This window comes from Leuresthes tenuis, unplaced genomic scaffold (genome assembly GCF_036924035.1).
Source record: "Leuresthes tenuis unplaced genomic scaffold, fLeuTen1.0.hap1 SCAF_5, whole genome shotgun sequence".
NCBI classification, from domain to species: domain Eukaryota; kingdom Metazoa; phylum Chordata; class Actinopteri; order Atheriniformes; family Atherinopsidae; genus Leuresthes; species Leuresthes tenuis.
This window is the reverse complement of record NW_027325359.1, coordinates 31,877,450-31,902,196: the sequence shown is the minus strand read 5'-3', so window position 1 is coordinate 31,902,196 and position 24,747 is coordinate 31,877,450. Positions and strand designations below refer to the sequence as shown.

At 42.8% G+C, this 24,747-nt stretch overlaps 2 protein-coding genes across 3 annotated transcripts; one reads left to right on the top strand and one right to left on the bottom strand.

Annotated features, from left to right (window-relative positions):
• Positions 1-563: 563 nt before the first annotated feature.
• exosc6 (exosome component 6) lies at positions 564-2,552 on the bottom strand. Its single transcript, XM_072385295.1, has 2 exons — positions 2,255-2,552; positions 564-1,563 (listed from the first exon to the last, which is right to left on the bottom strand). The coding sequence occupies exons 1-2, from the start codon at positions 2,530-2,532 to the stop codon at positions 1,017-1,019; spliced, it is 825 nt and encodes a 274-aa protein (XP_072241396.1). The 5' UTR covers positions 2,533-2,552; the 3' UTR covers positions 564-1,016.
• A 573-nt stretch (positions 2,553-3,125) lies between these two features.
• Positions 3,126-23,128, top strand: aars1 (alanyl-tRNA synthetase 1). 2 transcript variants are annotated; one of them, XM_072386667.1, is made up of 21 exons: positions 3,126-3,203; positions 6,561-6,718; positions 6,837-7,025; positions 7,874-8,019; positions 9,130-9,321; positions 9,675-9,819; positions 11,148-11,293; positions 11,519-11,627; positions 12,962-13,112; positions 13,956-14,080; positions 16,399-16,543; positions 16,634-16,812; positions 17,260-17,373; positions 17,459-17,665; positions 17,823-18,007; positions 20,438-20,546; positions 20,829-20,942; positions 21,020-21,226; positions 21,854-21,967; positions 22,049-22,234; positions 22,330-23,128. In XM_072386667.1, exons 2-20 carry the CDS (start codon positions 6,575-6,577, stop codon positions 22,226-22,228), a joined length of 2,901 nt encoding a protein of 966 aa, XP_072242768.1. In that variant the 5' UTR covers positions 3,126-3,203; positions 6,561-6,574; the 3' UTR covers positions 22,229-22,234; positions 22,330-23,128. The 2 variants fall into 2 exon arrangements, with proteins under 2 accessions (XP_072242768.1, XP_072242769.1); XM_072386668.1 differs by having other exon boundaries at positions 22,049-22,239; positions 22,337-23,128.
• The last annotated feature ends 1,619 nt before the right edge of the window (positions 23,129-24,747 follow it).

The window sequence follows — 24,747 nt, the reverse complement described above, 5'->3', positions numbered from 1 at the left end:
TCCTTTCATCTGAATAGTTTGAAGCCTTACTGTTTAAGTATCCAGTGTCTCACAGGAAGAAAATAGCCAAAAATCATTATTCCAGTCAGAACCTCAAGCAGTCGGTGAAGTATAAATATTTTTTAAATGTATCTCCAAACCTTGGTCCAGCGCTTTTTTGATTAGACTAAAGTTACTGAAACCCATCATAAATAGGTTTGACCTAAAACCTCAGATAAAGTTATCTCTCGTGGTGTGAAATTCAAAAAAATAAAATAAAAAAGTTTAACAGTTTCAAATCCCCTTATGTGTCCTCATCTTTGGCCGTGCATTTTGCAGAGGGTGTCCCTTTTCTTTCAGGGATAAAGGAGTAGTGGTAATCCAGTAGTTTCAGGGGCCATTTGAATGGCTCTAATACCACTACTCCTTGATCTTCAAGATAAAAAGTTTCCTTTCAGCTGCAAAATGTCGGGATGAGGTCAGGGGGAGAAACTGGGATTGGTCTTATCTTCCATTACTTTCTATATTGTGATGCAAATGGAGGAGGCACGGAAGAGAGTGAAGTCGAGATATTAAATTCTGTTTTATTATTTTTTAAAAATTAGACATTCTCGCTCCTGAGCCATCATGTAGATCAGTGAGAGTTTAACATGAGGTGCAGAGCTGCATTATCTGTCCACTGGTTTGTTACAGCCGGCTGCTTTGTCTGACGACATCCAAATTTGTTCCTAAAAATAATATAGGTTCAAACTACTCTTATTTCCAGTGAAATACAATGCATTTCATTGGTTATTCTGCACTTTGTGCGATACCCCTTGACGGCACATTCAGGGCAAACAAACTCATACCTTTTCAGTGACAGGAAACTGTAAACTTTAAAATGCATCAGACCAAGCCATGTATGCCTATAAAATTATTGAAGAGGAAATCACTTGAATCAGGAAAGAAAATGGCATTCATAGAAAAACAGGTGATGTTATCAACTGGTAATGGAAATTGTAAACTAGAAAAACTACAAATCATGGTTGATTAGCCTCTCAGCTCTCTGATGGTGGGGGCGCAGCCTTGCGTACAGCCTTGAGCAGGGCCTGTTGGATAACTGGGTACAGTTTATAGCATCCCTCAATGCAGGTCCGAATCCCTGTTGTCAGAGTCTCCTCAGCCATTTCTCCATCTGACTGCAGCCCAGAGATCTGGTTCAGACTGGGTAGGAACGCAACAGTCAGACCGCCCTGGTCCTCACTGCTGCCAGAACTCCAGCTGTTTTCCTCTGCGTATGTCGGGTCGACCACATAGGAGGCGCCATCCCGACGGATGGAACAACCGAGCACCAGATCGTACATTTCAATCCCTGCATCTGCGAGTGCGAGAGAGGCGCATGTGATGGCATGGGCCAGAACTGAACCGCCGTTCTCCAGAACCATCACACTGACCTCAATCTGAGAGCGGGGATATTTGTGAAGGCACAGCGCTGGCTGCAGACTCTCATGTAGCATCAGCGAGAGGTCCTTGTCCTGGCTCCCCTGGATCCAGGAGCCCCTCTCCGGGCAGGAAAACGGAGCGAAACGCATGTCGGTGGTCAGTCTGGATAAACAGAAAAACACAGAGGTGGTGTCACATGGATGCTTGAGGATTAAATGACTTGCACGATTCAAAGTAATCACAAGGATATGGCTTCATTATGTTTTTATGCCAGTGTCATTAAAAAGTTGGTTGCCTTTACAAGAGCAGGGCCTGTGTGTGCTCCTATATGGTATCCTGAGTCAGCACAGTTCCATTCACAGATGAGTTGAGCTATGGTTACAGCTCCACTTGGCTGTTTAACTGGACCACCATCTGTTTCCCCATATACCTCCATGGGAGGGGAATCAAGTTATTGACTGACGTATGTCTGATGTTGTAATGCTGTCGAAAATGTTCAAGACATTCTGCTGTTTCCAACTTTCTCTGTGGCAGATCATCATACATATAAGTACAGCAGAATTCACCGCACAGTTTTTGATGTGTTTATTCAACTAACAAAAATAAGAAGCTCGAGTTAGTATGCTTTAAGTCAGTTTAACATGTTTACACACATTTTAAAAGTGTATGTATGTATGTGTGTGCAGATATTCATAGTTTAGTCAAATGTCCAGGGTTTATTCTGTTGAAAATGTCGGAAACACTTCACTCAACACAAACTCATAAATACTAATATTCATACTGAACCAACTTTGCTCACAACTAACATTTGACCATCTTACACATTAAATAAACACATATCATCACTACATACCTCCCACATTTCATATCTGTCTCATCTTTCCGCTCTGTTTCTCTGGGACCGTAAACGCAGCTCATCAGCTTGGTGTTTCCAGCTTCGATATAAGCGGAGCCTTTAGCTTGACTCACCAGGCCGCAGCGGACAAAAACCGGCCGCACGTCCACCTGATCCCGCTGCCGACCGTCCCCTCTGGGGCCGGCAGAAGGGAGAGCCGCCGCGGGTCTGCACGTAAACAGAGACGGACTTTGAGACACTTCGGGGCCGCGAACACGTTTTGTATCAGTCGGCATGGTGAAATGAACAGTACAGTAAAAAAAAAAAAGTCTGTAAACTGGTCCTGTGCGAAAATCTCTCCCCATAGAACTGCAGCTAACAGAATCGTTCCGCCCAAAAATAAATTTAAAGGGAATTTAACTCTTTCTCACAATTAATAAGCACAAGAGGCTCTTTTGATTTCCCAATCAAAATTGATTTTCCAATTCCCAATTTATTGGTCCGTAACAGTGTGACAGTATTATCAACAACGAACAAAATACCTATGAAAACAAGCAAAACTGAGCCAAATACTAAAAGAATGGGAAAATGGATATGTTTTGCACATCGGTAAATAAACTGTTTGAATATTTCAAACACTTCTGTAAATGTTATTTGTCAAAATACGTCTTCGGCACAAATTTAATACAAGCTGGGGCAAAAACGCACACTGACGCCTGGGTCTTTTGCATTGCATCAGCCAGACAGTAAAGTTTGTAGTGCTGGTGGAGCGGGGCTCGGCTAAGATTGACAGTCGATTTGTCCAATGAGAATTGATATTTGATGACGTATAGATACGGCAGGACCAATGGACGACTAATATAGGCGTATTCACTGCCTCTGCGCTTTCCTTGTGATTGAGCAGCGTGGATCGAAGCGGTGTATCAGGGAGCTGCAACTGATTCATTCTACGAGAACAGCGACTTCTGTGAGTATAATTAGCTGTGGTTATGCTGTTGGAATAAACAGCTGTTACTGTAACATTCAGCCCAATAGGTTGTCTTTTAATAGTCGTATTTGGAATTCTTTAATTCTGACCGAGAAAGGAGAGTTAGCCTGACGGGCTAACATCTTAGCTCGCTAACTTCAGCTAAAGCTAGTGTCTCTACCCGGCGTGTTATTGCAGTTTGTACAGTTCCCACAACGTGTCAGCAATGCAAAATGCAGTTTTAGAGACTTTCTTTAAAGGGGCCGGTTTCTGGTGACTTGACTGTCAGTATGTCATGGCCTCAATTTTCTTACGCTTGTTTACAACAAAGGTGCAAAGGTGGCTTGTGTGAATCCTTTTTTGTCACCCTGAAGGAAGAAAATGAACAATTTATTACTTTGTGTTAGATATGTCAGAAAACTTATCATTGTAAGTTATATGTAGGTTCAAACAGACCTTCAATATGTGGTGGAAACCAATTTTGGCATCTTTGTTGAGCTGTTCCATTAGAAGCTTTCAGTGTTTACTATTCACTTGATATCTCTGTAAATGTGCCCATAGGTAAGGAGTAACACAAATGGTCTTGTCATTTGCAGGTTAAAACTGCACATTTTCCTCCTTGTCATGCAGCAAGTTATTGGATCCTCTTTTCTATCTCACTGACTTCCCTTGACTTTGCTGAAATTTCCATCCCATAGCACAACGTCGCTACCCTTTTTCTGGTTTCTAGCTGAGTGGTTTTGTAGTCAGGATAGGGAGAGTGGCTGTTTATCATCCGCTTGCTTTCCCCAAAGATCTGAGGGGACCAGCTGTGAGGTTTCCTCAACCGGATAGTTTTCCACAGAGTCCACCTATGGGAATTCAGTTCTGCAACCTTTTAATTATACACAGTGCTTCGTTTAGCAACACTGTAGTAATTTGTCAGTTTAAAAAAATATCTCCAACTTTACTGGTTGAATTCAAGTCATTTTGGGAGTGTTTAAAAGCTTGAATTTGGCTCTGTGTTGCTGTGATTTTTTTCCTGTTTTACTAATTGAATTGTAAAACGGGTTTGGTCTTACTTACAGATCTTCGTCACAATCTTTTTCTCATCTGGCTCACAGAGCACACACAAAAAAAACACTTCAGGTTAATGTAGCAGTGATATTTATTTTTCATCTAAGGATCTTAAAGTTTAAGGAGTGAAATAAATTATATGTTGGAATTAATTTGCCACCAATGCTTTATTAAAGATGCATGACATCTTTTTGATCAGCTACAAATACTTTTTATGAGTGTGGGATACTGCAACACAGTTATTTTCTGAATAAAGGGTGCGTTGCAGCATGCAACCTCGGCTGTCTAACAGGATCACTGAACTTCTGTTGGTTGATGTCAAAGGAAAATGACGCGGCAGAAGATAAGACTGCCAAGATTCACACCTAACAGAGGCACCATTACTGTGCTTAAAATGTTTAAAACACTCATTTATAAGCACGCATAAGCCTATAATTTGGTTTATAGATGCACATATGTGGTTGCTTCTATGTAAACGAATGATTGTCGAGGGACAACAGTCCAGATTTTACAAAAACATGTAATGTCATTGTTGAATATTGCAATGATGACGTGACTTGTGTTAAACTAATACATGAAAATATGCTGCAAATCTCAGGTGTGAATCCACTGCATTCTACTTGTGCACCTGTGCGTGTTGGTCAGTTGGAGAATATGCACATAAACAGAACTTCTTCCATGTGGAAAACCTCCGTACCTCCATAATAACCTTTGATTGTTCTATTTCAAGTCTTTTTATTGAACATGTTGATATATTAAGACACTTAATTTATTAATTATCATGCATGTCATGTAAGAAGGTATTTTATTGACTAAAATGAGTTAGTTATAAGAAGTCCTTACATCTGTTATTATAGAAACCATTCAGTAAATGGAAACTGCCTATAAACACTAAATAAGAGTCACTGAGTTTTCTGGAAAATAAAATATTGTATAGGCGCCCAATTGTGACAGGAAACACCTGATGTGTCAATGTTGTTAAAGCTGTAGCAGACTTGAGATGGAATAGTTGACTTGCAGGAAAGATTGAACTGGATTAACTGATAGTAACCTGTTTTGTTTTGGATCCTTTATGATCCGAGAATTGTTTCAGTTTCTCTTATAACTTGTTTTCAGGTTATGTGACAGGTCACAGAGAAAAACAGTTCATGCTGTTTAAAGCATTCAAACATCAAAACGTGCAGCCAATTCTGTAGATTTATGCTTCTTTTTTTATAAACTTTGAAAAAAACTATATCTATAAATGAATAATAAAATTATTCGTGAGCAGCGATGAGGTGTGTACATTCATGGTTGGTGACATCCACAATTATTTGTGCTGTGAAAATTAAATCCAGGGGCTCTGAGTTGGCCAGCTGGATTAGTTGGAGCTCCACATCACAGCTGGTCTTTATCTGAATCATGGCTTTTCTGCATGGTGTCCTCTTAGAAACGGCAGCAATACCAAAAGTCTTGGCATTTAGCTCCAGAATGATCTGCAAAGTTTGATACTTGAACGACTTAAACATGTCTGATGGATAGAAAGATATTTGCATTTGTAAATACTGACTGCTGAAAGAACAATCTGCTGAGGTATGTTCACGCTGCATAAGTTGATGCTTATTGTGAAGATGAATAACATGCATGAACAACAAAATCCCCACCCACAAATCAAGCCTTGTCCAATCATTTTACTGCTTTTGTTAAAAAGGCAACCTCAGAAATTTGAAGCTCTTTAGATATTTTTCAGCAGTTTTAAGTGCATTCATTCAGCAGTCTCCATTCACACCGCTCTTTCACAGGAACGGCACCTTCTAGTGATGATTCAGCAGCCGATTTTTGTAGCATTAAATGTTAGTTTTTGTAAGTATCATGCTGGCAGAGTACCTGCAGTTTGTCCACATATGATCACTTGATCAGCACCTCAGTGGCAGCTGTTTTTGGGCTCCACTGGTTGGACAATGCAACTTTCTCTTCTTCTTCCCATTATCTGCCATGTTGGCTCTGGTTCAGCTCAATCTGGACATTAGAATCGTGCAGAAGAGCATGGAGGGCCCAGCCTTTAGTTCACAGAAACGGATTAATTACTGCTTCTAGATTTTAAAAACTGACTTTTTTACCTTTTTATTTGATTAGTTGTGTTTTCAGTCAGTCCAAATGATTTGGCTGCCTTGTTTCTTTGAAACTGCAACCAGAAGACAAATGGTCATGTTGTTAGTGACCCAGAACGATTTAACTGGACGTGAACGTATAGATTGCTGCTATGGTTGGAGCTCTTTTTTCTTTCTGTATTAAACTTGTGTTTGTTTGATTGTTGTTCAGATAGCTGGTTCAGAATGGACTCCTCCTTAAGTGCAGCTCAAATACGACAGAAGTTCATTGACTTCTTCCGTCGCTATGAGCACCAGTATGTTCACTCGTCAGCCACCATCCCACTGGACGACCCCACGCTGCTTTTTGCCAATGCTGGCATGAACCAGGTACGCATGCTGTCTTTCTTATCTACGTACACTCCGATTGACCACTTTTTGACTCAGTGTCTGATTCTTATCAAACAGCACAGCTCCTAAATTTGATTTTCCACCTCTTCCGTTTTAGTTCAAGCCCATCTTCCTCAACACCATTGATCCCTCCCACCCCATGGCCAAGCTCCATCGTGCCGCCAACACTCAAAAGTGTATCCGCGCAGGAGGCAAACACAATGACCTGGATGATGTGGGTAAAGATGTCTACCACCACACCTTCTTTGAGATGCTGGGCTCCTGGTCCTTTGGGGACTACTTTAAGGTATTGTCATGTTTAGAAACAATACTGATGATTGCATGTAGGAGTTTCCCTGCTGGGGAATAGTTTAGGTAAAAGAAACACTCTGTGTCAATGACTATCATTGTACACAGCTCTTAGTTTATTGTGTATGCTTGCAGGGTTTTCTGCAGGCTGCCAAACTAGATTTGCTGACCCACTCCTAAATTCTATCTGAGATCAGGAAGCCATTCATTGTCATGCATTGCTTTCCAGTCATTTGTGGCATTTAGCCTCAGTATTTTATATAGAAAGTCCAGACTGTTAACCAGCAAGTGCTGGCCACTCCTGCCTGCTGTGTGAATGCGTTGCTCTGAATTTAATTAGTCTAAAAGTAGTTGGTAATTAGAATATTTGCAGTTCAGTATTTTAAATTTGTTATTTTAATGAAATTAAGAAAGCCTGAGTATCAGAAAATCTTTTCTGCTATGATGTATGAAGGAGACGTTTTTCACACATGCACTGCAGCCCTGAAACTTTCTGCATGTGACAACACAGATTCCCACATGATCCCTGCTGCCAAACAATAACTCTGGAAAATGGGAGCGAGATGATGTGTAAAAGCAGCAGGAGGTTAATCCTGCTTGTTTAAATGCATGTTGGTAAAGGCGGCTGCAGTAGAAGTCTGGACATCATTGTTTTTGGTCACTCTAAAACTTTTGTAGTAGTTGTGTGTGAGAATTATTTAAGAAAGTAACCTATTAACATGAACATATTAATCTTTATGTTTAATGAAATCATGAATGATAACATCCATATTTGTGGTCGTTTTGGGTGTAGAAGAGTTCTTCTTTTTAGTACTCAACCTGTTTGTTGTCTCCTTCGCTCTGCAGCAACTGGCCTGTAAGATGGCCCTGGAGCTGCTGACTCAGGAGTTCGGTATTTCCATTGATCGCCTGTATGTCACCTACTTTGGAGGAAACGCCGATGCAGGCCTTGAGCCTGATCTGGAGTGCAAACAGATCTGGATTGACCTGGGGTGAGTCTGACTGAGAAATGAGGAGTATCAGTGAACGGATCAGGCTGGAGCGATACACTAATCTTACGATACACGGCATTCAGCCAACGATTCGATATGATTTTATACACATAATTTTCTGAAAGATTTTAAAGCGACAGTGTGATTTGACATGTGTTTCAGGGCTCTGTAGTGTCTCCCAGAGGGCAGTAATATGGCTCAGCTGCAGCAGAGAGCCCTTTTTTACCTTTGTATATAGTTACTTCTAGAAAGATGTTATTCGTGTGTGTGTGTGTGTGTGTGTGTGTGTGTGTGTGTGTGTGTGTGTGTGTGTGTGTGTGTGTGTGTGTGTGTGTGTGTGTGTGTGTGTGTGTGTGTGTGTGTGTGTGTGTGTGTGTGTGTGTGTGTGTGTGTGTGTGTGTGTGTGTGTGTGTGTGTGTGTGTGTGTGTGTGTGTGTGTGTGTGTGTGTGTGTGTGTGTGTGTGTGTGTGTGTGTGTGTGTGTGTGTGTGTGTGTTACACTAATCTCACGATACGATACACAGCACTCAGTCAACGATTCTATACGATATGATTTAATACACATAATTTTCTGAAAGATTTTAAAGGGACAGTGTGATTTGACATGAATCGTCACTGATTGGACTGGTGGTCCGACCTTTGAACCGGAAGGACAACACCGGCAGACAAACGGAAACAAACAAACATGTCACAACTGTCTTCAGCGTACGCAGACTCATGTTTATGTTGTGAATATTACATCATCAACCTGCTTGTTTTACTTGCTAAATACCATAAACACAAATCCAAATTCTCTAATCACAAACCATCTTTTTACATTTTTGAGAAGCAGCTCAAACAATAAATTACAACAATCCTACATTCTATAAACAGAAAAGTCATCAAAACCACTGAGCTATGCACTTTATATAACATTTGTATGAACTAACTTATCACTGTTTTGTATTATGTTAGTGTTCTGCGTTTTCTCTAATTGTAACAATTGTAACTTTTCAATAAAGTTTGCTAAAGTATTTTTTTTAAATCGATACTTTATCGGGAAACAAAATATCGTTATATATCGTGGTATCGATAAAATCACTCAGCCCTAATATGTGTGTGTTTTCCTCAGCATGGCAGAGGCTCGCATCCTGCCGGGCAGTATGAAGGATAACTTCTGGGAGATGGGAGACACCGGTCCCTGCGGTCCCTGCAGTGAGATCCACTTCGACCGCATCGGAGGCAGAGACGCCTCTCACCTGGTGAACATGGACGATCCCAACGTGCTGGAGATCTGGAACCTGGTGTTCATCCAGTTCAACAGGTAACAGACAGACTAAAAGGAGCGCTCATGGATCAGTTTATTATTGGTTTATCAGTGCAGACTGAGAGGCTGTTGGGTTGTCATTAGGGCACCCGTACAGATAGGAGCACCACTTAATGAATAAACCAATTTCTGTTTAGTTTTAAAGGGAAAATATCAGGTTAAAGTTAAATCATTAAGTTAAACTGTTTTTATGTTGAAACACAGCAGAACATGGAAATAAATTACCAGCAAGACAAAGACATACAAACAATGATTAAAAAAACAGTTGTCTTCCACAACAAAACTGCATTCTTTGATTCCCTGATGAATTAGTGTTTTTAACTCCAGTTTCCTTCTTGTATCTTGCTCAGAGAGTCTGAGACGGAGCTAAAGCCGCTGCCCAAGAAGAGCATTGACACGGGGATGGGTTTGGAGCGCCTGGTATCCGTTCTGCAAAACAAGATGTCCAACTATGACACTGACCTCTTTGTCCCTTATTTTGAGGCCATTCAGAAGGTAGCAAACTGTCCAATGTTTGTGTGAATGTGACAGAGGTCTGGTGCACTTTTAATGACTTACTTTAAGGAAAGAACATGAACATAAAGAGGCCGTTGTGCTGCATTTGAAGAGTTGAAATGATTTATTGATTGAATCAGTCTTCATTTGAGGCTTTAAAGTTGCTGCAGTGTGCTCTCAGCCCCATCCTGAGGTCATAAGACAAACTAATACAGTGATTCAGCTTTATTTATACAGCACCATTTCACAACCATACAGGCCAATTCAATGCAATTTATTATGATCCATCCATCTATTCATTATCTGCCAATCTATTCTCAATATTATCCAATTAAATCAAATGAATTAAAATCCATAAAAAGTAGCCTAGCGAAGGAAACCAACAGATTGCACTCAAACTTCTTTGATCCATCCTGAGCGTGCACGAGGCGACTGGACAGGAAAAAAACCTGCATCAGAACCAGAACTAAGAAGGGCAGCCGGTGTTTTTCTCCTGAGAAAGAGAAGCGCAAGTTAACGACAACAATAATGTCATATGTACATGGAGATTAAAGAGAGCAGAGGGAGGAGAGGTGCATCATGGGAGCTCCCCCAGCAGGCTGGGCCTATAGCAGCTTAACTATGGGATGTTTCAGGGTCACCTGAGCCATCCCTAACTATAAGCTTTATCAGAAAGGAAAGTTTCAGCCTGATCTTAAAGGTAGAGAGGGTGTCTGCTTCCTGAAGCCAAACTGGCAGCTGGTTCCACAGAGGGGGGCCTGATAACTGAAGGCTCTGCCTCCTGTAATTTATGGAGAAATGTTAAGTCAAACTCTTCCATAGTTTAGGAATTTATAGTTTCAGTCTTTGTGTAATATTTTTAGGAAATGTTCCTTTTAATTTGTGTGTTAAAATTACATCACCGGCAGCTAAATTAGTTTTGATGAGAGCTGAGATGAGAAAGGGAACAGATAGTTTTTCTACCGGATGATGGATGTAACTGATTTATTCTGTAAGTATCTTTCACCGGATCACATCTCTTTTAAGAACACGTACCTTTCCTTCAGCTCATTAGTGGCTCTACTAGAAGCCATAATACCTCCCATTTTACTTTGAGAAACTCTGGGAACCACAAGTAAACCTGCAGTCTGAGAGCAAAGTGGGTAAATATATCTAACCTGTATAACCGTAGTCCAAGAAATGCAACCACCAGCGTCACATTCAGCATGCTAAATCTGTCATAGGACAGATTCTGGTGAAAAATAACTCCAAGATTCCTCACAGTTGTACTGGAGTATGTGTAAAACCAGAATCCAACTAAATCAGAAACTATATGATGTTTGTTTCAGGGAACAGGTGCTCGAGCTTACACCGGTAAAGTAGGTGCTGAGGATGCTGACGGCATCGACATGGCCTACCGTGTCCTCGCTGACCACGCACGCACCATCACCATCGCCTTATCAGATGGTGGCCGGCCTGACAACACAGGAAGAGGGTGAGACCAGCAGAAAACTGGCTAAAAAGATATTTGATGTGCAGAAGATGAAGCAAACGATGATGTCATTTGTGTCTCTGCAGCATACGTTTGTTTTGGATTCAACAGACGTGTCAAACACAAGCAAAAGCACCTTGAATATAATCCAGAATGTGCCTGGAAAAGTCCTGCATGCGATTAGGTATTAAGTTTTAATGCTTCACTGTAATGTTTTGTCGTTTTTAGCTACGTGTTGAGGAGGATCCTGCGTCGTGCCGTCCGTTACTCACACGAGAAGCTGGGAGCTCAGAGGGGGTTCTTCGCCTCTCTGGTGGATGTGGTGGTTGATTCCCTGGTGAGGCTTTCTTTCTTTACCCGCCTTATTTTTATTCACGTGTTAAACACGTTAAAAACATTCAACATTAGTAGTGTTTGTGTGGCTGGTTCTGGTTCTAATCAGGCTTCCACGTACGTTCAGTTTCGCAGGTGAATTAACCATCTACCAGTGACGTAATTGTTCTGGGAAGAAGCTAATTCCTTGTTAGGGATGGAGTGATTTTCGATCGGATCGTCTATCGAAGGGAGGATCGTGATCTTTTTTTCAAATGGTGATCTTGAATTAATTTAATGCCATAAGATGTTTCAGAAAAAATCTCTAGAACCTGCGCTTTACTGCGTAATTAAAAATGTTTCTCGTGGAGCAACATGTCTGCATTCAGAGCCCTTTGATCAGTGCAACTGGGAGTGAATATTAAACTCTTAATAACTCTCCTTCGCCAGATATCTTGCAACAGCTGTGGTACACTGGGCCCATCTTTTGCTGCCTTGCTTGTATTTGGTTGATTTTGCAAAAGCTGCGGATATTGCGGGCTGTTGAGATGCATTTGTGCTTAATCCGGCGCAGCACCTGATCTCGCAGCGGTGGTTGGGGGTATTTTTGCGGCCTCGGAGGGGTGATGAACTCATATGTGCCCAAATAAATCTGTCGTCTGCTTATCCTTCACAGGCGTACATTTTTTGCACATTGTGCAAATAGGTTGCGTTAGGTCTGTAGGTTCACCGTTGACATCTGGGAAAAACCTGAAATATGCCCAAATGGCCGATTTAGCATTCCTTTTTGGCACGAAATAGCTGTCGGCCATGTCAGCGCCAGGCGAGGTGTTTTTTATGGTTTTTTTGTTTTTTTTTAAGCTGACGTAACTGCGCCCGCTCTCTCAGGTGATTGGATGGCCTATCGGTGATCGACAGTGGCCACGATCTAATGATCTGATGACAGGGCCGATTTCACATCCCTATTCCTTGTATCTGTGTTTCTATAGATTTATAAGTGTTCCATGTCTGAATCAAGCATTATGTAACCGATACACTTCAAACTGCTCTTGGATGGTTCAAATCAGGATTTCAGGCTACTGATATGAACATTTTTCAAACCTCTTCTCATTGGGTTTATGGATAAGAATTGATTGATATTTATGGAGTTAAACTTTGAAGTTTCTGATCATTTAAAACAGGATTTGCTGTGTTTTGATCATGGTTGATTTTAAAAGTTAACCCCTAGCTCCAACACATGTTATGCATGAGTGGAAGTCTACATGTAAAAGAGAAAAAGGGGACTTACTGGAGTCCTTGCATCGTCGTGCAGTCGGTCAACTTCCTCCCTCTTTGTCTGCGTTGGCTCTCCTCCTGCAGGGTGAAGCCTTCCCAGAGTTGAAGAAAGACCCAGAGATGGTGAAAGACATCATCAATGAGGAGGAGGAGCAGTTCCTCAAAACCCTCAGCAGAGGACGCCGCATCCTCGACAGGAAGATCATGAGTCTGGGAGACTGCAAGATCATCCCCGGTGAGACACACTTAACCAGAAGCCTCCCAAACCTGTATGTGCTCCCATCAAGTTCTGTTGATTTTAGTGGAAAGAACCACCTTTGTTTTTTATCCTCCTTACTTACTGTTTCAATTATTCCCTCTGCCTTATATTTCAGTCCTCACCTCCTACATCAGATTCTGTTTTGGCTCTTTATCTATGTCTCCCCCTCCCTCGCTCAATTGCTGTTTTTCTCTCTTTAATCCCATCAGAATGAATTTGTTGGCATAATGGATTAGTCTCCCTTCAACCATCTGACTGGATTCTCTCTTGCCCAGGGTTTAAAAATACTCGGATCAGTTAGAACAAACAAAGAAAGCTAAAATCCCAATTAACAAGCTCTCCTTTTGCCTCCTGTGAGCCTGTCGCCTGTTTCAAAACTTTAATTTTCTTACATTTAGATGTTGTCAAGGAAATGAAATTAAGAGTGACATCATTTGTGTTCATGATTAAATCACGCTGATGGAAATACAGTAAAAATTAGGCTAAAACCGTTCCTCGAGTAACTCGAATAACTTGTTGACGCTTCGTTCTGCTCTGTGGTTGCCGGTTTCACACGGACAGTTATTACTGTTGCACAACGTGCTGCGTTTGTAGCAGCTTGATTTGATGGAGGAAACCGGAGAAAACAACGAGGAGCAAAATCCGAGAAAGAAGAAGAATGTCTAAAGTTTGGGAGCACGTGTAACGTGACACTACTCAGTTATCGAAATAAATGTTTGCTGCAGCCCTTGTAAGAGTTTAAATACGGACTTTTCCTGTTTAACATCCGGAAGTGATGGCATGTTTGAAGTGAGATGTTGTCTCTCTGTGTGCATCCAGGTGACACAGCGTGGTTGTTGTATGACACCTACGGTTTCCCTCTGGACCTGACCTCCCTCATCGCTGAGGAGAAAGGCATGCAAGTGGACCTGGCTGCCTTCGAGGAGGAGAAGAAGGCTGCACAGGTGAGGAGATGGAAGCAGGGGTGGAGGGCAGTGAAGGAAACCTTCTGACAGTCACTGACTGTCTGGATTTTGCTTTGATAGTCGTGTTCTTAACATTGCTTTGCATCCACTCCCGTGGGAGCACTATTTTGCCTTGTCAGCCTTCTGCTGTATTGCACTGTAAGTGAGAACTAGGTGCCATGCACCTGGTGTTTAAATAAACCCACATTTACTTTACAGTCCTGTGCAAATCCCCTGTTGTTTGATGTTGCAAAAAGGCTGATGTGTTTTCTTTAACACTGCAGCATCGGCCTCTGCAGCTTGTGTGCACGCACTGTCGGAGCAGCTCTGCTTCCTGCCAGATGGGGGAGTTTGAAACACTGCACTCGTGTTTCCTCCTCTTCTGGATTAAGTTCTCTACCTTTATTAGACACACCTGTAGAATATGAAGTATAGTAATTAAAAGAGCTTGCTGTAAATACTGAATACTCTGGATATCAATAAAAACTGAAAGCTTTATAACAGTATGCTGAATTTAATGTAATTGCACAGCTTTACATGGTGACGTAACTGAAACGGACCCCTAACCATTTCCTGGCCTCATCTTTAATTACAAAAACAGTTTGAATCATCGTCATCTCTTATAGCTACATTTTCATTCCGTCAGATCAGTCTGAGCTTCAGGTTTATTTGGTGTTATCTGCCTTAAATATAAAAGCTGCATGTTTTCAGTATCCCACCTCAGTATTCTGCTGACTCTGTATTCCACAAATCACCTTTAATGGATGTTAAACTGCTTTTACTCACAGTCCTTTAACTGCGCTTCAGTGTATAATGCGAGTAGAAGCTCTTTCCATGTTGCCTCGTGCACAGTCGGGACGAGCGAGTGGATCGAAGCGAAGTATCGATGCAATCTGTCTTTCCTTTTTTTATGGTCTTTGTATGAATTGGACTCATTTGGAATTGATTGAACGTGAATTATGATTGTATTACAGTCCGTTTTATTATGATTGGCTTTAATTGGAGCGCATCTTTGAAGTGCTTTGGGATTGCATTTGTTGTTATTTGGCACTACATAAATAAAGCTGAATAGAATTAAATGGACTATTCCACATCAGTCCTTGGATTGGGGGGGTGTAAGAGTTTAGTTTGTGAATGAAATAAAAAACTTTCCTCAGTCTGGGGGTGCAGTGTTTCAGGGCTCTGTAGTGTCTGCCAGAGGACAGTAATATGGCTCAGCTGCAGCAGAGAGCCCTTTTTTACCTTTGTATATAGTTATTTCTAGGAAGATGTTATTCTTGTGTGTGCTGTAGGGCTGTAGGGCTGTAGTGATACACTAATCTCACGATACGATACACGGCACTCAGCCTTCGATTCGATACGATATGATTTAATACACATAATTTTCTGAAAGATGTTAAAGGGACAGTGTGATTTGACATGAATCGTCACTGATTGGACTGGTGGTCCGTCCTTTGAACCGGAAGGACAACACCGGCAGACAAACGGAAACAAACAAACATGTCCCAAACGTGTTCTCAGCGTACGCAGACTCATGTTTATGTTGTGAATATTACATCATCAACCTGCTTGTTTTACTTGCTAAATACCATAAACACAAATCCAAATTCTCTAATCACAAACCATCTTTTTTCATTTTTAACGAGCTCAAACAATACATTCCAACAATCCTACATTCTATAAACAGGAAAGTCATCAAAACCACTGAGCTATGCACTTTATATAACAACCACAGCTAATTTATCGCTATTTTGTATAATGTGACCCCCCCCCCTGCATTGTTTTGTATTATGTTAATAGTCTGTTTTTTTCACTAATTGTAACGTCTGACTCTTCTATAAAGTTTGCTGAATTTTTTTTTTTTATCCATACGCATGGCTGAAAAATCGATACTTTATCGGGAAACAAAATATCAACATATATCGCGGTATCGATTAAAATCGCTCAGCCCGAGTGTGCTTAGTTCATTCTTTTTTGTAAGTTTACGAAGCCCAAAGTGAGCCCAGATGTCTGCTTATAACACTGTATATCGTATGAGTTTTACAACAGTTAATCGCAGTCAAGTAGTTTAACTGTGGAGCTTCGGAACACGTGCAACAATTTTGCCTTATAATGGCTGAAATATCCACACTTCTACAGCATGCACATAGATTTTACTATGTGATGGAAAAATGGAGGCTGCCACTTTTAAAAATGAAAGAAAAGTGGATGATAGGGAAATCAGTAGAGAAATGTCTTGATTGTATGTAAAAGTTGTGATGGAAGCGATCGGAGTAAGAGTTTGTGTTCTGTGTGAACACTGTTTTGTGTTTGTTTAGTTGAAGTCGCAGGGTAAGGGTGCAGGAGACGTGGACCACATCATGCTGGATATCTACGCCATCGAAGAGCTGAGAAACAAGTCGATACCGGCCACAGATGACTCTCCAAAGTACAAATACAGCTCGGATGAAAACGGCAACTACGGTTAGTGGTTTCCACATCTAAGTTCAGCTGCACTGGTGCCTTTTTCTTAAAAACCTTCACACGCTGATCATCAGTCTGTTGTCGGTGTAGAGTTTGAGCAGGCCGTGGCTACAGTTCTGGCTCTGCGCCGCGACCGCGCCTTCTGCGATGAGGTGACGACGGGCCAGGAGTGCGGCGTGCTGCTGGACCACACGTCCTTTTACGCCGAGCAGGGTGGGCAGTCGTTTGACGAGGGCTACATGCTGCGAGAGGACGACAACACGGAGGATGTAGGTGCAACGAAAAATGCTAAAAACTAAAGGAAAGTGAACGTGTGCACGTCTGAGTGCTGCACAATGAGCTCTGTGGAAGCTGTTAATTTAGGAGATAAGACCATTTCCAAGATGACAGTCCGCTTTCTAAGCTGACACATTTGTTTAAATGTGGGTCTGATTGATGGTGGAAATCACAGCTGCAGTCAAGCAAGCCGTCGGCAAAAAAGAAAAAAGGAAAATATCACAGTTTTGACAGAAGAATAAATGAAAGATAATAGTTTTAGCATTGTTCCAAGACTGGGAGCCTGAATGATAGGAAAACATTCATATCGGTGTCTGCAAAGGACCATCTGTGTGTGGCTGTGAAGACTCAATTTTCTCCTCTTTATTTAGCATCACATTTGTTCTCTAAATGGCAGAAGTGACTGACAAAAAGATTTGTTTCTGTCTTTTTCTCTGCAGCGGATGGAGTTCACGGTGAAGAACACGCAGGTTCGAGGAGGTTACGTTCTCCATGTGGGCACCATCTACGGCTCGTTGAAAGTTGGAGACCGCGTCACTCTGCATGTGGACGAGGTGAGGCACGAGCTCCTCCGTATCAGACGGGTATTCTAATGAGACACTGTCACGATATGCCTCTAACTCACATGTGTCGTCCCAGGCTCGCCGTAGGCCCATCATGAGCAACCACACCGCCACTCACATCCTAAACTTTGCCCTGCGGGGAGTTTTGGGGGAGGCAGATCAGCGGGGCTCGCTGGTTGCTCCCGATCGCCTGCGTTTTGACTTTACCGCTAAAGGTGCTCTCAGCACCGGCGAGATCCGCCGCACCGAAGAGATCGCTTGTGCCATGATAAGAGATGCAAAGGTCAGTGATGGAATGTATATGAATGTTGCCCTCAGATACCTTTTTACTCTTAATGATGCTGATGTTTGAGCTGAACTGAAACATGGTCGTATTCGAAACTTCCATTGTGTTGAATTGCCAAAACAAGTGACTTTGATATGATCACCAAACCATCCAGCCCGTCTATGCCATGGACGCTACTCTAGCAGAGGCCAAGGCGATCCAGGGTCTGCGTGCCGTGTTCGATGAGACGTACCCCGATCCTGTCCGGGTCGTGTCTATTGGTATTCCCGTCCAGGAACTGCTCGACGACCCCAGCAGTCCTGCAGGTTCCCTCACCTCCATCGAGTTTTGTGGTGGAACGTGAGTATCCTGCTTCTGGTCCTTGTTCCTGTATTACGTGTAGATTTATATATTTAGATCTAAATGGTTAGGAACAAGGTTCAGTACAGTAAGAAACTCTGACGGGAACTTCAAAATCATTTTATAAGCACAGCTCCAGCAGAACAGATGTGGCATGTTGGGACGCTGCTCTGATAGCATTAGCATTAGCACAAGTGAGAGCAGTGACCATGTTTGCATACGTCTCTATTATTGAGTTTAAATAGCTGCTGCAGACAAAGGAGCCAGTTGCAATGTTTAAATACGTACTCTGCTAAAGCAAATCGAGCGCTACGTGTGGACCACCTGCTGTTCTGACTCTGAAGTTTGGACGAGTAGCGACATGAGGACAGAAGAACAGAGAGCAGACAAATACTGGGACAGCAGAGGAGGAGGAGGAGCTCGATCCGAAATACTTTGGATTTAGGACGAGCAAAGAGTGCTGCAGAGTTTAGTTTCCGCCACAAAGCAACTGAACAGATTTTAGGGGATTTAAGGACCAGGTTTGTTCACAGGTTATTTGGCGTTTTGCTCGTTGGTTTCGTAGCAAACATTAGCTTCTTTTTAGTTTAGGCTAAGCAGACACCAGACGGCCCTCTGGAATACATGTCAAACTACTTCTCCTGGTTTCATGATTTTACAGTCTGTGACTTCTGAATTTGGATGGGATACCTTCAGTGTCCCTACATTCCAATAAATTTCCAGACTCCGTAGAAATAGTGATGACTCAACTCCGAAGGCCGCATTAGTGGCTTGAGTTTGACGCAGGTAGCCAGTGAAGCTCAGTCAGTTTTTATGTTCTGGACTGCTGCTCGTAGAAGATTAGTCATCCAGATAAGTTTACCATGGAGTGCACCAGCTGTTCAGTGGCGTTTAAATCAGCCCGTGATGATAAAATGTTTGCTGGACTTTCTTGAACATTGGGTTTGTCTGTGTCTAAAATGAGCTGTTGCAGTCAGTTTCCTTGTTGTTGGGTCTCTTTATGGTTACTGCGACAAGTGAAGCTACAGAACTGCTGAGGAAAGTTGGTCAAACAAGAAGACAATAAGCTGTTTTACATCGATAAGGCTGTTCAGTTATTTTCTGGAATAAACCAGTTTCTGTCACAGTCTGCCTGAAGTTATAGATCAGCGCCGTTCGTTCTCTCCTCCGATTCAGCTTGCTGCTACGTGACTTCGTCCTGATTCACCCTCACTGCTCCCCGACTGGCGGTCACGTACTGATGGCGTTTGCTGACCTGCTTTAACACACTGTGTGTTTAATTAATGTTAGTGATGAAGATTGATAAAGTGGCAGAGCAACAGCACAGTGCTGCTTTGATGTGTTCCCGCAGCAGAGCTCCTTCTAGAGGGTGCTTTGTCCTGAGTGTAGTCAGGTGTGCAGCGTGAAAACGTTAATGTGACACATTAGAGCCGTGTCTGAGTGAATGTCTTCATTTGCATGAAACAGGTAGTTTTCAGAGGAGTCGGGGCCAATTGTAAAGTGTAAACCTTTAATTGGATTTCTGCCTTTTTATGTCGAGACGACCGTGTCGCTGCACAGACCAGGACTTGAACATTTTGTCATGCTCAATCCAGCGATTAGACGCACTGGCTCCTGTTCCTGGCTGTCAAATTCACCCTAATGCAAACTATCTCAACTGTTTCATAGATTATTCTGTGGCTTTTCACTCAAGAGACAAAATTCCCTGCAATATTTTATTTATTTCAATATGAAATATACATTTATACAGTAAAAAAATGTTAAAATAAAAGGGTTTCAGATTTAAAGTTTTATGTATCAGGACATAATAAAAAGCATCAGGTCCTGTGGCTGCAGAACCAGCCCAGATCATCAGCCCTCCACCACCGTGCTTGACAGCTGGTATGAGGTGTTTGTGCTGACATGCTGTGTTTGGTTTTCTCCAAACGTGCTGCTGTGCATTAGGACCAAACATCTCCACTTTGGTCTGGTCTGTCCAAAGGACATTGTTCCAGAAGTCTTGTGCTTTGTTCAGATGCAGCTTTACAAACCTAAGCTGTGCTGCCATGTTCTTTCTTTTTTTAAGTTTTTTATTGAGGTTTTAATGACCTCATTTTAAGACCTGCTGAGGATCGGATGGTTTTTCACTGTCCTGACCTTGAAAAACCTTGAAAACTTGCCTGTAGATGTTGCATCCGGTCAGAGTGAGCTGTGGTTTTGAATAACTGGAGGAGATGTTTGTATCGGCCTTTGTTAAATTGAAAGTGTCACCCTCTCGGGTTGTGCTGATGTGCTCATTGATGTTGTTTCATCAGCAGCCACTTCAGTCCGCCTTGTTCCTGCTGCTGTTGTTTCTGTAATGTTTTCTCCTCTTCGCTCTTTTCCTCCTCTGCCTCCCACAGTTGTGCAGTGTTGGTAATGTTCCGTTGTTCTTTTCGGTTTTATCTGCAGCCATCTGCGGAACTCTAGTCACGCTGCTCCGTTTGTCATCGTCTCAGAGGAGGCCATCGCTAAGGGCATCCGCCGCATCGTCGCTGTGACAGGAACAGAGGCCCAGAAGGTTAAAACACACAACTTACACTCCCTGATGGAGCTGCTTCCAGCGTTATGCTCATGCACACACATCCAGCCAGAGTTTGGAAACATTTTAAAGTTGCTGTTTGTTGTGATTTGTTGAGGTGGGCTGATCAAGTCAAGTCTTTGCATTGATTGATTTGCCACTAATATAAAAACATGACTAATTGAATTCGTTCCAAACAGAGGGACAGCATTTCCACAGGCCCAAAGGACAAATTGTTACCCACTGTTTTTAGAGGTTAAATACTGTTTAATCCACCTTCAGGCCCAAAGGAAAGCCGATGCCCTCCACCAGTCTCTGTCCGCGCTGGGAGACAAGGTGAAGCAGCAGACCTCCCCGAACAAGGACGTACAGAAGGAGATCGCAGACATGACCGAGGTAAGTGACATTTCTGTGCTGGAAACACTTCAGAGCAGCTCAGTGCTGTGATCTCAACGACTCTGCCTTCTCTGCAGTCGATCGGCACCGCAGTGATCTCTCAGTGGCAGAAAGACGAGATGAGGGAAACCCTGAAGGGCCTGAAGAAGACGATGGATGACCTGGACCGCAGCTACAAGGCCGACATCCAGAAGCGAGTCCTGGAGAAGACAAAGGAGGTGATCGAGAACAACCCCAACCAACCACTGCTCATCATGGAGATGGAGACCGGATCCTCAGCAAAGGTAGAAGTCAGCGTCTTTTTTTCTTCTGCCACATTCTTAAAAAATGATTTTGTTTTTTGTACCTGAGAAAAAACTTTCCCCCCATAAGCGCTGAATAAAACCGAGAAACGCTTAATTAAAGCTGAATAAAGGTGTTTTCACATTCAAAGTTTTCCTGTAAATGAATGACAAAGTGACACTTTGAGCCTGTTGGCTGTCGAGGAGTCGGACGTCTGACAGATGCTGAGCCCACTGAGCTGCTGTCCCTCTTCCTGACTGATGATTCCTGGACTCTGACAACAAATGAAACTAACAGATGTGAACACCAGTTCTTGGCCACTCAAACACTGAAGCCAGAATCAGGATCTGATTGAAAGACATTTTGGTTAAATAGTTGGTCATTAACCAGATAATGCTTATTTTGTCAGATGCACTAAAGAGATCATTATAATTGCCACCATGTTTACGACATCAGCCTTTACTGAACTCATCTGCTGGGGACCAATAAAATTGACTGAATTTGACTTTGTGTCACATTACTGGTGACATTGAGACATTAAAAGTGCTGCTCTGGAGTCTTTTATGTGACCCACTTTTTCTCATGTCCTATTTTCCCTCTTTAACCTTCTTTCCCTTCGTCTCTCTCAGGCTCTGAATGAGTCTCTGAAGCTGCTGAAGTCGCAGTCCCCTCAGACCGCCGCGATGCTCTTCACCGTCGACCCCGACGCAGGAAAAATCACCTGCTTGTGCCAGGTCCCACAGGTATGGCACCCGCCCTCTCATATGAGCCGCAGCTGTAGCGCCACATCCTACTAACTAACTCCGGCTTCCTCCTCTCTGCAGGATGTGGCCAACCGCGGTCTGAAGGCCAGCGAGTGGGTTCAGGAGTTGTGCCCCCTGCTGGACGGCAAAGGAGGCGGCAAAGACATGTCGGCCCAGGCCACAGGTAGAAACACACAGTGCCTGCAGGAGGCGCTACAGATGGCCAACGAGTTTGCACGGCTCAAACTGGGCGAGAACTGAGAGGAGGTGAGGTCCAAGCACAGTCTGGGGAGTGAAATGGAATCTGATTTAAAGTCTCCAAGAGTCCCGCCTTGATTTCCTCTCCTGCTTACTTCCTGCAGGTCAGAGATGACGAACCAAACAAAACTCTGGGTTCTCGCTTCCACCCCGACAGACGACCACTGACACTCAGCCAGCAGCAAATGAGCCACTCATTGTGATTGAGACTACTCTTTGCAGATTTGAAATTCACCTGTCTGGATGTAGCTCGACTACACAACATCCTTTCATGCACTTTTAACTGGGAAAGGATGAAGAATAATTTGTTTTATCGTGTCTTCTACATTGTTGCATGTTCAAATGAAGAGAAAAAGGGATGTAGGTTTGCTTTAGCCTCTTACTAGTACTGCACAGCTCAGATAAAATGACTCCAGATTCCTTTTAATGAACCACCATCCTGCCCCTGAGCTCATGTTTCATCTCACTGTCGCCCCGTTCGTACCCTGGAGGCACTTTGTCTCTCTTTTGGCTGCTTGCGCCGCTTCAGCTCAGCCTGAGGAGGAAAAGTAATAAGTCAGCTTTGCTCTTAAACAACTGAGATACAGTGAATACTCTGTGTCCTTTACTGGCTCAAGGCTAGCTGTGTGTTCTCTGAACAGTGGCGCCGTCCATCTGTGTGAGCGAAACCCAGTTTTCACTGGTTGGACTGTAGCTGTACCGTAGTCCCCAACAACAAGCTGACAAATCTGCCGTTTTAATTTAGTAAAGTAATGATTCCTTAATGTGTAAAATGATCATGAATGTGTTTAGTAACCAGTCTGTCTTCATGTAGCTGACATGTGATGTGACCGAACGCAGGGTGTCTTATTGTAGTTGTTACAGAAATGATGGCGATTGAATAAATGCGACTGGTAAATGGCACATGTCTCGGGTTCTTTTTTTGTGTGAAAACAGAAGGATTCGGCACAGATGAGCAGCTACAGACTGAGTTCAGATTAATCAGTCAGTTACTGCACACAGGTTGGCCTGAGATCGTTTCATGTGGATCACTGAACATAATTATTAACACTGTCAGTTTAAACTTTGATAAGAAGGAAGACGTCAGCCTGAACAGTGGCCTCCTCTCCAACACCCTGGAGTAAGCTTTCCCAGGGAGGCTGAGTGGTGGGATTCCTTTCTTAAAAATGGGAACCACCGCCCAGGTCTGCCACTCCACAGGTGTTGATCCAGACCTCCATTCCATGTGGAGCCTTTAGCATCTCAGGGCGAATCTCGTGTATGTGCAGCAACCACTTTTCATCCCACTGTTTTAACAACTTGGTCCAGTTCAACGCTGGACTGAAGGAACTGAGCCACAAAGAGGATCAGTTCCAACTCTCAGAGCCTGAACTTCAGAGCAGGGAAATGGAAGCATCTGAGAAATAATTCCTCATGGTTTATTTTTTATTTATTTCTTCCTTTAGCAGCAGCTTAGCTAATGAAGATGACGTACACCAACTTCTGAGTGGAGTTATTGGTGTTACTTTCTGAAAGATGAACATTATTGTTCCCACATTCCTTTAACTGAAGCTTTCTAGTTGAGCGGTTCCGTTCTGTGACTCAGACAACCTGCAGCTGTGTGGATAAAGTGTGTTTCCAACACAACGTCGGTCTTCTCCTCACTCTCGATGCTGCATTAAATGCTGTGTACCGCTCTCAGTGTGTTTATTAAACTAACAGCATGTTTCTGAAAAGGATGTTCGTCTCCCAGCTCAAGTTTTTAATGACGTCAATATATAAAAAATGTTGTAACACATGCATTACTATGAGTTACACTGTGCACATCTCCGGCTTGGTCCATTACTGTTGGTGAGAGAGAGCATTGTTTACGAGCATCTGCTGCTAACTTGCAGCTACTTTCTCAGATCAAATGAGTAGCTATCTACCTACCTACAGTCTGAATGTTTTTGGTATGGCTGGAGGAATAGTTTAATTATGTTTACTGCATTAAATTGCACACTGGATGCCCAGGTTTTCATTATATATTACGTATGTAGACACGCCACAAGATATAAACTCGTGTCAGCAACAGCCAGCATGTCTTTGGCCAACTTACAAACGTGCATAAACTAACCTGTAACTGATGTCCTGTGACAGCCCTGATGGCTGAAACACTCTGGGAGCTCCTTCTTGTTCAGGGTCTGACTGACTTCGGTTCAAACTGATGATGGCTGCTCAGTTCACTTTCTGTTTGGGAACTTTCTTCCTCCCCCGCTGCACTCTCAGCAGCTGCTGTCATCAGGAGAGGTCGTCTTTCTCTAGGTCAACACCAAGAGGGGGTTCAGCAACACCTCAGGAAACCGTGCCAACTTGTTAAAAATGGACATCGAAGTCCATGTTGTACCACTTTATGTTAACACCAGTTTTTGATTTTCTGGGGCATCGGTGATTAAGTTTGACATGAACTTCGACCAGCTCTGAATACTGTTGCTATGACGCCATCATTACTGGTAAATCCCTCTCGTCCCTGAGTGTGAATCAGTCACTTCACAAACACAACG

What these genes read in the sequence shown, in the direction of transcription:
- exosc6 (XM_072385295.1), bottom strand. Translation starts at nt 2,532, where the DNA reads ATGCCGACTGATACAAAACGTGTTCGCGGCCCCGAAGTGTCTCAAAGT. An exon ending in ACAGATATGAAATGTGGGAG is followed by an intron (nt 1,564 to 2,254) that starts GTATGTAGTGAT and finishes CTGTTTATCCAG; the next exon opens with ACTGACCACCGACATGCGTT.
- aars1 (XM_072386667.1), top strand. Translation starts at nt 6,575, where the DNA reads ATGGACTCCTCCTTAAGTGCAGCTCAAATACGACAGAAGTTCATTGAC. An exon ending in CCAATGCTGGCATGAACCAG is followed by an intron (nt 6,719 to 6,836) that starts GTACGCATGCTG and finishes CTTCCGTTTTAG; the next exon opens with TTCAAGCCCATCTTCCTCAA. An exon ending in TCACTCTGCATGTGGACGAG is followed by an intron (nt 17,374 to 17,458) that starts GTGAGGCACGAG and finishes GTGTCGTCCCAG; the next exon opens with GCTCGCCGTAGGCCCATCAT.